Source organism: Cavia porcellus, unplaced genomic scaffold (assembly GCF_034190915.1).
Source record: "Cavia porcellus strain 051 isolate PalLab524CR breed Dunkin Hartley unplaced genomic scaffold, mCavPor4.1 scaffold_7, whole genome shotgun sequence".
Classification (NCBI taxonomy): Eukaryota; Metazoa; Chordata; class Mammalia; order Rodentia; family Caviidae; genus Cavia; species Cavia porcellus.
Window position 1 is genome coordinate 12652907 of NW_026947490.1, and position 11748 is coordinate 12664654.

At 37.8% G+C, this 11748-nt stretch overlaps 1 protein-coding gene across 4 annotated transcripts in view; it reads right to left on the minus strand.

Moving 5' to 3' along the window:
* The window catches only part of Gabpa (GA binding protein transcription factor subunit alpha), a 28118-nt gene that overhangs the window by 16021 nt on the left and 349 nt on the right, over positions 1-11748 (minus strand). For 2 of the 4 annotated variants that reach the window (XM_063252538.1, XM_003467186.5), the window contains exons 1-4: positions 11433-11599; positions 5282-5384; positions 2688-2832; positions 1818-1902 (exon numbers count right to left, since the gene is read on the minus strand). In XM_063252538.1, coding sequence (XP_063108608.1) covers positions 1818-1902; positions 2688-2832; positions 5282-5358 — 307 coding nt within the window. In that variant the 5' untranslated portion in view covers positions 5359-5384; positions 11433-11599. Of the gene's footprint in view, positions 1-1817; positions 1903-2687; positions 2833-5281; positions 5385-10922; positions 10947-11432; positions 11600-11748 lie in introns of those variants that run through there. The other 2 variants (XM_023563984.2, XM_013149776.3) reach the window with 2 other exon arrangements.

An 11748-nucleotide genomic window follows, 5' to 3' on the forward strand; every position in this document is an offset into this window, starting at 1 on the left:
TATGAAATAATCATTCTTTTCAAAGAAATACTGATGATGTATTTAGAGACAGAGATCATGCTTGCAACTTGTCCTTAAAAAGTTGGAAAAGATAATGGGTGGGGGAAGAAAGAGAACAAAAGCAAATACATTAAAAATTCACACCTGAAGAATAGGGATGAAGGATACGTAAACATATCCCAGCACTGGGGACTGCATCCAGGCCTTTGTGCACGCAAGTCAAGTGTTCTACACCGCTGGGCTACATACACAGGGCATTTATTTTTTAAGACATTAAATTGTCTAGCCTGTCCTCAAACATGTAATCTTCCTGACTCAGCCTCCCAGTTGTTATAGAGGCATGTGCCAAAATAGGTTCCGAGTTCTTTACCTAGTTTTGAAACCTCTGCAACTGTTAAACATACACGTATCAACCCTACCTACAAACAGCATTAGAAAAATAGGGATTGCTACTACAGTAGAAGTACCAGCACAAAACAAAAAAGGAAATCTCAATTAGAACATAAATGTGTAGCTATCCACCTTTAAGTTTAAATATATATACATACTCTTCAGTGACTATTTACCCAGAATCCAAACATTTAAGATATACTATTCAAACAGAATACGCTAGCCCCTTTATGAAATAACCTCAGATATTTATGATAAAATAATAGCTCTAAGAAACTATCATTTAATAGCTAAAGTTTATTGACTCTGTCATAATATGTATCAAAAACTAAATTAAGTTTGGAAAAAAGGTAACAATTTCAATTCCCCATGAAAACCAGTACAAAAAAAATGTACTAACATTCATAAGATGGCATCAAGAAAGGCTATTTTTTAAATATACATGACAAAGAATTAAAAATGAATATTTTCCTAGAATCTATTCTCTAATCCTCCATTCCAATTTCAAAAAGCTTCAGGTCAACTTTTTATACAACTTGTACTGAGAAATCACTGGACTTTTAAGAAGATAAAATCAATGAATTTCTTTCCTATCTGCCATAGTAATCAATTCTGCAGGAATTAAGATTCAGAAGCAGAAAAATAGGTTTTCAAAGTCAAAAGAAAACTGATATATGGGAACACAGTCTAAGCAATATAGTATGTCAGAGATTAAATTACTTAAAAACTTAATATAAATTAAGAAACTTAATAGAAATCTTAACAAACTGCATTTTTCAAAACTAGAATTCAACCCATCAAAAGGCTAATTTTATTTTCTGACCTGACACTTACACAAGAACATACAGAATGGATCACTATGTCCTCTGCAAATTCTTCTCCTTGTACTAAACTAGAGACACTGAATTTCCTTGCAGTTAGGGTTCTGCATGTGATTGGGCTCTACATTCACTGGGCAAGGCCTTGTATTTGGAAATGATTTAAGAGATGCCAAGCAGGAAAATGACATCCGTTTTGTGGCTAGTGTGGCTCACTGTAAAGCCAGGACAGTTGCAGGTCAACAGCCACAGTGGCAGTTCCCAGGGGCTGCTTCTCATATCAAGGCAGAGTACCAGCTTTTCAGCAGTCCCACTCTACAGTGTGGCTGAGGCATTCTTAGGAAGCTGGCAAGAACGTGTTCCTATAGACCTCTTTGTGATTCTGTTAATTACTACTGTATCATATATGTTTTTGTTTGAATTGGAGGGAATATGTTATACTCTCTGCTTCCTGACAGATTCAACTAAACTATAAGACATTATTTAGCTACAGCATCACATTAAGTCATTTAGACAAACATCTAAAATGCTACAAGTCCCAAAACTGAATTATTGTTTCAGAAAAACATGAGCTAAACTTTTAAATAAAAGTCACTAAAAAGAACTTACCTTGGTAAGAAATTACCTGTACACTAAGCTGTACAGTTCCATCTGTCTTTACTCCTTGGTCAAATAAACTTCTTTCTGGATCCAGCTAGACATGGGCAAAATGTAATATAATTTTATCTCAGTCATTAGGTTAAGGCTCCTGTCCCTGGTTTAGTTAAGTGAAAGCACTTAATTTTTGTGTATAATAAATAAATTATAAAACATTTAATTATCTGAATTGTCATGTCTTTTAATTCTTTGCCAAAAATGAAATTATTTTAACTACTGAGTCAGTAATTTGAGGAGGCATAAACTATCAAATTGATTTTAAGTGGCAGTTTTCTCTTACTCTGGAGTCTGGGTTGAGATCTTCACACCAAAAAGCAATTATTCATTCAGTAAATGTATTTAAAGACAGTATCGTCTGTCATGAATAAGCAAGGGTGTTTAGTGGTGACAATTTATCTAAATTTATTACTTCATCTGGCTCTGAATATCATTAATCTTAATTCTATATTCTTTAAACATTAGAGCTCTTTTTTCTTCAAATCTTCACACTGAATGCTTCACACAATGGCAAATGATGAGAAAAAGTAATTCTGACTTTGAGATACTTTCTATCACCAGCTTGAAAACAACCTCTCATTGTAATTATCTTGAATAATGTGTATTACCATGTGTCTGCATAGCATATTGCTGAGGTACAAACCTCTCACTCCTAAGAATTCATTTTTTAAAAGTACTTTATTAAAGTAAATGCTTAAATTTTATCATAACACAGGGCTAACCCATTTATAGAGAGAAAATACATAGCTATACAGATAAAGCCTAACAAAACATAGTTGTATGCAGATTGAAATGCTGAAGCACAAATCCGAAAAAAAATATTACCTGAATATCTTGCAGACAAATTTCATGAGCATCCAAAGAACACTGTAGTCTTGGTTCTAGCAGTTTTTTTAAATTGCCAATTGGTTCATTTATGTCTATGGCCTGGCTTACACATTCAGCTGAGGTATAGGTTTGTTCTACAATGCTAAATGTTAAAGGACATAAAGGTTAGTGATTAAACTGTTTCCCTGGATTTTAAAGTGATAATATCCTCAAAACAAAATTCACTACCAAAGCACAGTTATGATTTTTGAAAACACATTTCTTCTTAGACTCTGTGGTAGGTTCATCACTAACCTGCACTGCCAAACTGAACACTGAATTGCACAGCTAACTTGAAATATGTAAATAACTTATTACATAACACTCAAATTTTTAACATAGCTAGACTCAACTATATTCTCTAGTTTTTCTTAAGAGCAATATCATATCATTTACAATACACACCATTTACAATATACCATTTACAGTACATACAATGAAAGATTTCATTAAAACATTTTATTACACAACAAAATTTCAAAAATGGCAGCTCATATGTTAATGTATATGTGCTCACACATATATACTGCTTGTACAATATGCAATGGAAAATATTTGCATTTACATTACATTTTAAAGAAATAACACATGCCATCAATATCAGTCTCCCTTCACTTCATAATCTAGTAAGTATAAAATAAGATATGAAAGTATTCTTTTCACTCAATCTTAGTATTGTTAGCCATAACTTCGTGTTTTTAAAAAAGTGTATTGTCCCTTAAAATTTTCTTAGAGCTCTTGTGTTATTTTTAATTTGAAAGGATTAAATACTTCATAAGTAATTTTACATATTTCTTATTAGTTTATGTGAACTAGAATAGAAGCTAGAAAACACTGGATATAGTGGTACAAGCTTATAATCCTAGCTACCAGGGAGGCTGAAGCAAGGCTCAATCCGAAGGTCAGGACCGGCCTGGGCAAAACCTAAGTGAGACCTTGCCTCCAAACAAAAAATAAAAAAGGACAAGGGGACGCAGCTCAGTAGTAGAGCTCCCCTCGGTTCAATTTCCTGCACAACAACAGACGCAAGTAACCGCTGAATTGATAAATAATTCAAAGAAGTTTCACATGTATAATTTAAATATGATTTAAACCTCATTTGCAATTGTCAAAAACAGTATGTATTGAAAAAAATTGCCAACTTTCATTCACATAAACTCTAAGGTCAGTCAGATATAAACATGGTATTAAATGAATGGATATAGCTCAAATTTTTTCTAAGATATTGAAAATTTATAAAAGACATCATGAGCAAAAATACAAATTTATTTTAAAATAACTATACACTTCTTTGTTAAGATGAAAAAATATTGGCTTTGGCTAAGTAAGCCCTTCTGCTAAAATTTTCAGCTACAGCACAAGAGGCTACCATTTTCTTTTTTTCTAACAATGATTTTAAAGATTCTGATGCATTAAGACAGATTTTTGAAATTCCTATTTCATATATGCTGATATTAAAAATCTTTCAAAATTTTCTGTTATGATTTAAACCATGGGAAATTTTAAAAAATTGAATTAGCAGTTTCTCTTGAAGACAATGTGGTGGGCTCATAGCACTGGCCCTAAATTCCTGTAAAGTAACAATCTACTGTAGCTGAAAAGTAACCAGGAACTCCTCATAAAAGTCACAATAACTACTGATTTTTCAACTTAGACATATGTAAACAGCTAGAAAGTAAATACTTCCGACTTTATAGACCAATTGCAGGTATATATATTAAAATAAACACATTCATGGTAGGCTCCAAGAGAGCTCCCACTGGTTTTCATTTCCTACTATTCATATCCTTTTCTAGTTGCCTCCCACACTGTAGCAGGGTTGGAGCCAAAAAAACTAAGGCAAGTGTGTTACATGACTTTGTAGATTTGGTTATTTAACTAAAAGGGTATTGTGGCTTCCATCTTGGTAGCATCTCTCAGAGCACTTGCTTTAATTTAGGAGAAACCAGTTATCATGCCATGAACTGCCCTGGAGAGAAGCCCATGTAGCTAGGTACTGAGGCATCCTTTCACAAGTCTCATGAGTTTAGAACTAGATATCCTAGTTCCAGTCAAATTTTTAGATGACTGTAGCCTAGACTGACAACCTAACTGCAAACTAATGTAATACCCGAAAGAGGCAGAACCTCACAGCTAAGCTGTTTTGAGGTTCCTGATCCTTTGAGAACAGTATTCAGTGTTAAATATTGGGGGCTGGGAGCATAGCTCAAAGGTTGAACACTTGTGTAGCATGCTTGAAGCCCTAAGTTTCATTCCTAGCACTGCAAAAAATAAACAAACAAAATAAAACAACATGCAGGGTGTCTTAACCTGTTGAGTTCTGTCGTAGTTTATTACACATACATGTCTAAATGGAAATCAAAAGAACCATGCAGTGTATTTTCTGATGGAAAACACAACATAATCAGGCATGCTGAAAGCACTACTAGACCGAATTTCAAATTTCAGTTGTATCCTTAATTGAGTACTAGAACTAATCTTAGTTATCCTGTCCTGCCATTTGTTACTACACTGAGGTCCTCTACTACTCCGCAGTCCCTTTTAATACTGACCTTTCTTCTGTGCACTCTGGTTTCTCAGTCCCATCAATCTCAATTTCTATTAACTCTTCTGCTTCTCTTTTAGTCATGGTTGAAGTATTTCAAGAGCTCAGTCCTGAAAGAGTTAAATTATCAGTTTTGAAATTATCTGTGTAGACTGAAATGCTGCATAAGATGCAGACAAAACTCAAAAACAGAAGAGGGGGAAATATGAATCCACGATAAAGTTCATAAGCTAACTTTTGTTTAAACTAGTGTTGATGAGCCATCGTCCATCTTAGTCACAGGTAATTGAAGGTACCTCAAAATTGAATGAAGGTTATTTAACTATATTAAAGCATCTCAGATTCAAACTGAAGCTTAACATGGAGATGAACAACTGATCAGCTAAACACTCCACTTTATTAGCAATATTTACTGCAAAGTATAATACTGATATAGAAACCTAATCACATCTAGTTTGTTACAAATTATAAACGCAAACACAATATTTCAAAATAGTAAAATAAGAAAGAAGCTATAAATATGCACACTAATGCCCAAATTACCCCCTAAAATTTTTTAAAGATTTTTTTTTCAGATCTGGTTGTATGTTAAACAAACTATTACCTCAGTTTCTAATTATCTCATGCAAATTACTACTTTAAAAGACCAAGACAAAAAAATATTAAAATTTTTAAAATGTCAAGTAAGGCATAAAACAACTAAAAATATTGATACGCCTTTATAAACCATTTCACGATGTTAATGCTGCAAGTTCCAGGCTGTTACTCACTGCCTGACTGCAAGTCAATACTTCTACACAGCACCTTCAGCCTAGAGTTTGTGGTTTACTCCTAAATCTAAAACACATGTATTTCCCTAAATTTGGTGACCTAACATTTGTTGAGTAGTTTGTGCTCCTTACAAGACTTGACAAAATGAATTCAAATATTGATCCCTATTAACAATAACCTTTAGTTACTCAGTGCCAGGTGGTGCCTTCAAACGTTTCACACAGGAAAGTCTCAGTGTGGGCTACTTTCATATGAACATTATCCAGAGGTTAGCTAGACTAAACTTCCAGTCACTTGATACTGTCACTTTAGATGTGTCATAGCAAGGCATGGTGGCATATGCCTCTAATTGCAGCACTTGGGAGGCTGAAGAAGGATGACTCCAAGTTTGAGTCCCTCTTTGGCAATTTAGTGAGACCTTTTGTCTCAAAGTGAAAAAACAAGGTGGTTAGCTAAGTGTGAAGTACCAGGGTTCAACTCCCACTGCCCCAAAAAGAGCAGGGCAACAGTGACACATGCCTATAACTCCCACTTAAGGAGGCTGACACTGAAGGATCACAAATTCAAGCCCAGCCTGGCAAATTAGTGAGACCTTGCCAAAAAAAGATTAGGAATACAGCTCAAGAGTACTGGGTCCAATTCTTAAGACTACAAAGAAAGATCAAAAAACAGACCAACAGAAAAAGAACAGATGCATTTACCTAAATATACAAGTGGGACCAAATTAGGGTTTGTACAGACAGACTCTGTGTTATATGTACTAGCACAAAAGCGAACTCTTTCCTGGACTAGTCTCTTAACAGGTTCACTATTTGCCCTGCCCCCAGTCTATACCATCAGTACAACAGCCAGTGTGATCCTTTTTAAAAGCACTTTGATCACAGCACTTTCCGAACAGATTCCAGTCACAGTAAAATCCGAAGACTTCCCAGTGATCTTCCCCCATCTGTATCCCACGATTGCTGATTTCTTCTTCCACGTTAGCTTCTTTGCACGTTTATGCCCTATGTTCTTTACTTCTGCCTGAAACTCACCTGCCCAATACCCTTCTGCCTGAATCTCAGCTGCTCAATGAAACTAAATTTGCTCCATTTAACTGTTCAGTCTCTTCTTTACATTTTTCCCACAGTACCGACCCTTTAAAATACTATGTCATCATTATATTTACTCCTTCTTCCTCTGTTGGATCTTTTTCAAAGTGCAAAGACTAAAAGTGGCCTAAAAGTGATAAATTGGGTTTGTCTGGACTAGGAACTTCTCTACTTTCTTGCATTGCAAAAGGCTTTACTAGGTCTTAACTTTTCAAGAGATTGAGGCCTCTATGGTACAGTAATTAATACAGAACCAATGAATCTGTTAAATTACATAGCAAAGGGGATTAATGCGATAGAGGGAATTAAAATTACTAATCAGTTTGACTTTAAAATAGATATTACCTGGGTATGATGGTTCATACCTGTGAATTCAGCAGCAGATTCTGAGGCAGAAGGTTCACTATGAGCTCAAGTCTAGCCTGAACTATATAGCAAGACCCTAACCCAAAAACCTCAATCCAAACCAAACCAAAGACACACAAAAATAGAGATTACACTGGATTATCCTGACGAAACCAATGAAATCACAGAGTCCTTAAAAGTACAAGAGAGAACTGGAAAAGAAAGCTAGAATGAATCAATGTGAGAGTCAGTCAGCCACGAGTTGAGGATGGAGAAATCTAGTCACAAGCAAAGGGATGGGGTTCTCCCTTGGAGACTCTAGGAGAAATGCAGCCCTTCAATACCTGACTTAAGCACATTACAACTCCCAAATTATGAGATACTAAGTCAGTGTGCTCACCAGTTATTAACTAAGCAGTACTTCCAGTTTAAAAATGACAGTAATACTCCTAGGGTCCCATTATCTCCAACTACTAAACAGCTGGTTTTCTGACAACTTCAATCCGTAAACAGCTGGCACCTAAATCTAGTCTGGTACAAAAATGACCTGATTTCCTTCATTATTAAGTTGCACCAAAAGGAGAAAAAATACTAAGGAGGCAGAGCTCTACACTGGAGAATATAAGTATCACAGATACCCAGCACGTATATAGGCTTCAGCATTTCTCTCTTTGGGAGTATGAAAAGATGAAGAATCTGACTGGTATTAGCATAAAATGTCTCCCCCCTGCCTGACATAGTGGTGCAAGCCTGTAATCCCAGTACTCAGGGCTGAGGCAGAAGGGTTACTGTGAGTTCAAGGACAGCCTGAACTGCACAGTGAAACCCTGTCTCATAAAGATGAGAGAAAACAAATTAAAACGAACAAACAAGTCTTCCCTCCCCGTCTATCTCTTAACTAGTGCTATGTGAAAAATGGATTCATCTAAAGCAAAACAGGTAGTGATCATTGGAGACCTACGCTGTAGAACAATATAAACTTCAATGTAATAAAAGCAGAACTATTTGTTCAGAGTTGTATAAAATACTTTAAAGTGTTCCACACCTTTAGTGCTCGATTAATTGGTTTTGAAGAAATGAATTTCATTAGGGCTATTTCACACCATATACAATGGATTCCAGATACCTTAAAGGCTTAAGGGCAAGACTATAAAGTCAATAAAACAAACCAGGTTATTTTTTCTTCTGTAACCCAAGAACACAATGGGACTTTTTTAAATTCCCCAAAACATAAACATAAGACATTTTATTACACAAAGATTAAGATTTATGTTCAATACACAAATTACACAGTGAAAAAAGATCTCCCTAACACCTAAATGACATGGGACTAAAAAAACGGAGTAGACAAGAATCTTAAGATGAATTTAAAAAATGAATTAAAAAAAAACTGGAACAAATTAGAAAACCAGGGAAAACACAGGTAAAGGAAATTCAAAGAGAAACTCAACTGACTCAGGATACAAGGAAATGCTTAACTTCAAATCATTAAAAATGCAATTTAAAACAAGAAACCAGAACTTTACCTGTGTGCACATACATGCACACTCACATGTACTCAGGGCCAGCTTTAGAGAGCTGAGTAACAAAAAGAGGTAGTAGGGGGATGGGGACCTAAAACTCAGTTTTGACAGAAGTAGGTAATCCATAGAAAAATCTTGCAGTTCTCAAATCAAGCATACTTATTCCTATGACCCAGCAATCTCACTGCCAGATAAGCATTCCAGAGTTCTCAAATTACTTGACATTGTGTTAGTGTAGACTCACTAGTAGTAGTCAGGAGCTGATGCAGTTCAAGTTTTTATAGTAAGAAAGTAGCCGTAAAAGAAAGACAAAAAGGACATAAAACTAGATGTTAGCACCTGTCAGAAATATAGGAAGAATGTCTACACAAAATAAGCCTTTTTTTTTCTGCTTTGGAGACTGGTTCTCACTACATTGTCCAAGCTGGCCTGGTACTCCTGGCCTGAGACAAGAAATACCCCTGCCTCAGCTGCTGAATATCTGGTAGTGCTGGAGAGCTCCACAGCTCCCAGCTAAATAATCTTAAAAAACTGTTCTATTCAGAAAAAGTAAGAAACATGGCTTATAACCGAGTAACACTTTAAATTATCTGCTTTTTTTTTTTCCAGAGCTTTACATGGAGGTCCATTTCCACTCTTATTTCTAACTCATTCAAAGATTAGAAAATAAAAGGATTAGCAGGGGGGTACACCCCTGTAATCCCAGCACTTGGCTGAAGGATTGTGGCAAATTTGACACCAGCCTGGCTACAAAGTGAGTGCATGGCCAGCCTGAACCGAATAAGGAGACTCTATCTCAAAAAAACCAAAAAAAAAAAAAAAAAAAAAGTTAGAAAATTTTCTAGGAATTTTGGAAAAACAGAAAAGTATTGTACATAAAATGACTGGAAACTAAGAAATGGCCTTATTGGCTTATTAGCAGGAGAAATGGGGATTTCTTTTAGTACAAGCACTAGGAATTGTTAGAAGAAATTTATGTATGGTCTATCAAACATAAATGTAAGACTAGTTCCCAGAGTTGCAAAGTCAAAGGGAAAAATGACCCTCATGCACTTGTAGAAAAATCACGTCAATCTCTGAATTGATTTTTCTTGCTTTTTCTCAGTTCTAAAAATTTGGCTTAAAAAAGCAATGTAAAAATTTGGGAAACTGTCTAATCCTTTAGTATCAGTGATGGAGACTGTTTTAGCTCTTTTTCTGGAACCAAGTCCTCAGAATTTCATGTCATTACTTAAGAAAACCAAAACATTTCACCTGACATACAACTTTACATAAATTGACGCTTGATTTCTAGAGCTTAGGATCATTTTTCCTGAGTAACAGATAAATGTAAGTGCAGACTGGAAGCAGAGAAATCATTAACCCAAATTTAACAGGCACTTTTAAGTATCCGAGGAAATGAAAAACCATTTTTATTGTAAAAAATTAAAGCTACAACATTAAGAAAAAGCATTTTGCTTGTGCATGTGCACAAATATGATGAAAGGGTAACAGCTGATGACCCCCAAGTGAAGGATTTATGCGTGCTCTCTAGATGATGTTTTCCAGTTCTCTGTAGGTTTGAGGTTTTATAAACATTTAAGACTAAAGTCATCAGTCTTAACTTCTCAATCCGTGCAGTCTCTAATGACTTGCTTCAACCGAACATGTAGCTCATTGTCTGTTACTCTGTAACTATTAACCCCTAGAGATACATACTTTTGGTTTTGTCTGAGACAGGGCTTCGCTTTGCAGGGGAGGCTGGCCTTGCACTCATTTTGTGCTACAAAATGAGTTCAGCCTCCACTGTATAGCAAAACCCTGTGTCAAAAAATTATCAAAAAAATCACTATCCATCATCTTAGAATGCCACATTGAGCATTGTCTTTCCTGCCAATCAAACTGGGATCGCCACATCCAAATATGTACATTGTAGTACCCAGAAAACAGAAGGTTGGCCAGCTGCATGAAGCCGCTGTGGTCTCCCTGGCTTACTTCCTGGTTTCAGAAAAAAAGGCATCATGTTAGCAGGTGGCACGGAGAGCTGTGAGCCCATCCGCGTAAGGGACTCATGGGGCGAGAGTCCGAATCGCCGCCGAGTCCGTCCGGCAGGCTGGGGCCGCGTTTCCCAGTGAACCCAGGGACATCAGGACGAGGCCGACCGCGGAGTGAGCAGGCGGCCGCGGCCGCGCCCGGGAGAGAGCCGGGAAGAGGCGGCGGCGGAAGGCGACACTGAGGGCCGCGGCCCCGGCCCCCCTCCCCACCCTGGCGCTCCCGCCCCTCCCCACCCGGCTCCCTCAAGTCTCCACGAACGGAAATGGGAGTCGTGGCGTCGGGGACCAGCGGAAACAAAACACAGAGGCGGCAGCGGGGGGGCCGCCGGGGGAACAGGCCCCGGAACGCGGACCCGCGCGAGCCCGCGCTCCCTCCTCCCCGCGGCCGCACTCACCCGCTCCGGAATCCGCCCCGTTGCCCTCGCCCGCACTCCGGAGCCGGCTGATAGCGGCAGCGGCGCGGGCTCCACGTGCGGCGCCTCTCTGGTAAGACCTGCAGCCGCCGCGACGCCAAGGGTACGGCCCCCGGCCCTTCCCGCGGAATCGGCACCGAGGGTTCCAAGCCCTCTCCCGCCTCCCAGGCACCCCCGGGCCCAGGACTACAACTCCCAGCAAGGTGTGCGACACGAACGCCGGAGTGATGGAAGCTTACGAGGCAAAACGCCCCACTCTGCTTTGTTTCACTGTCTCTCACTTTCCCTGCACAGTATA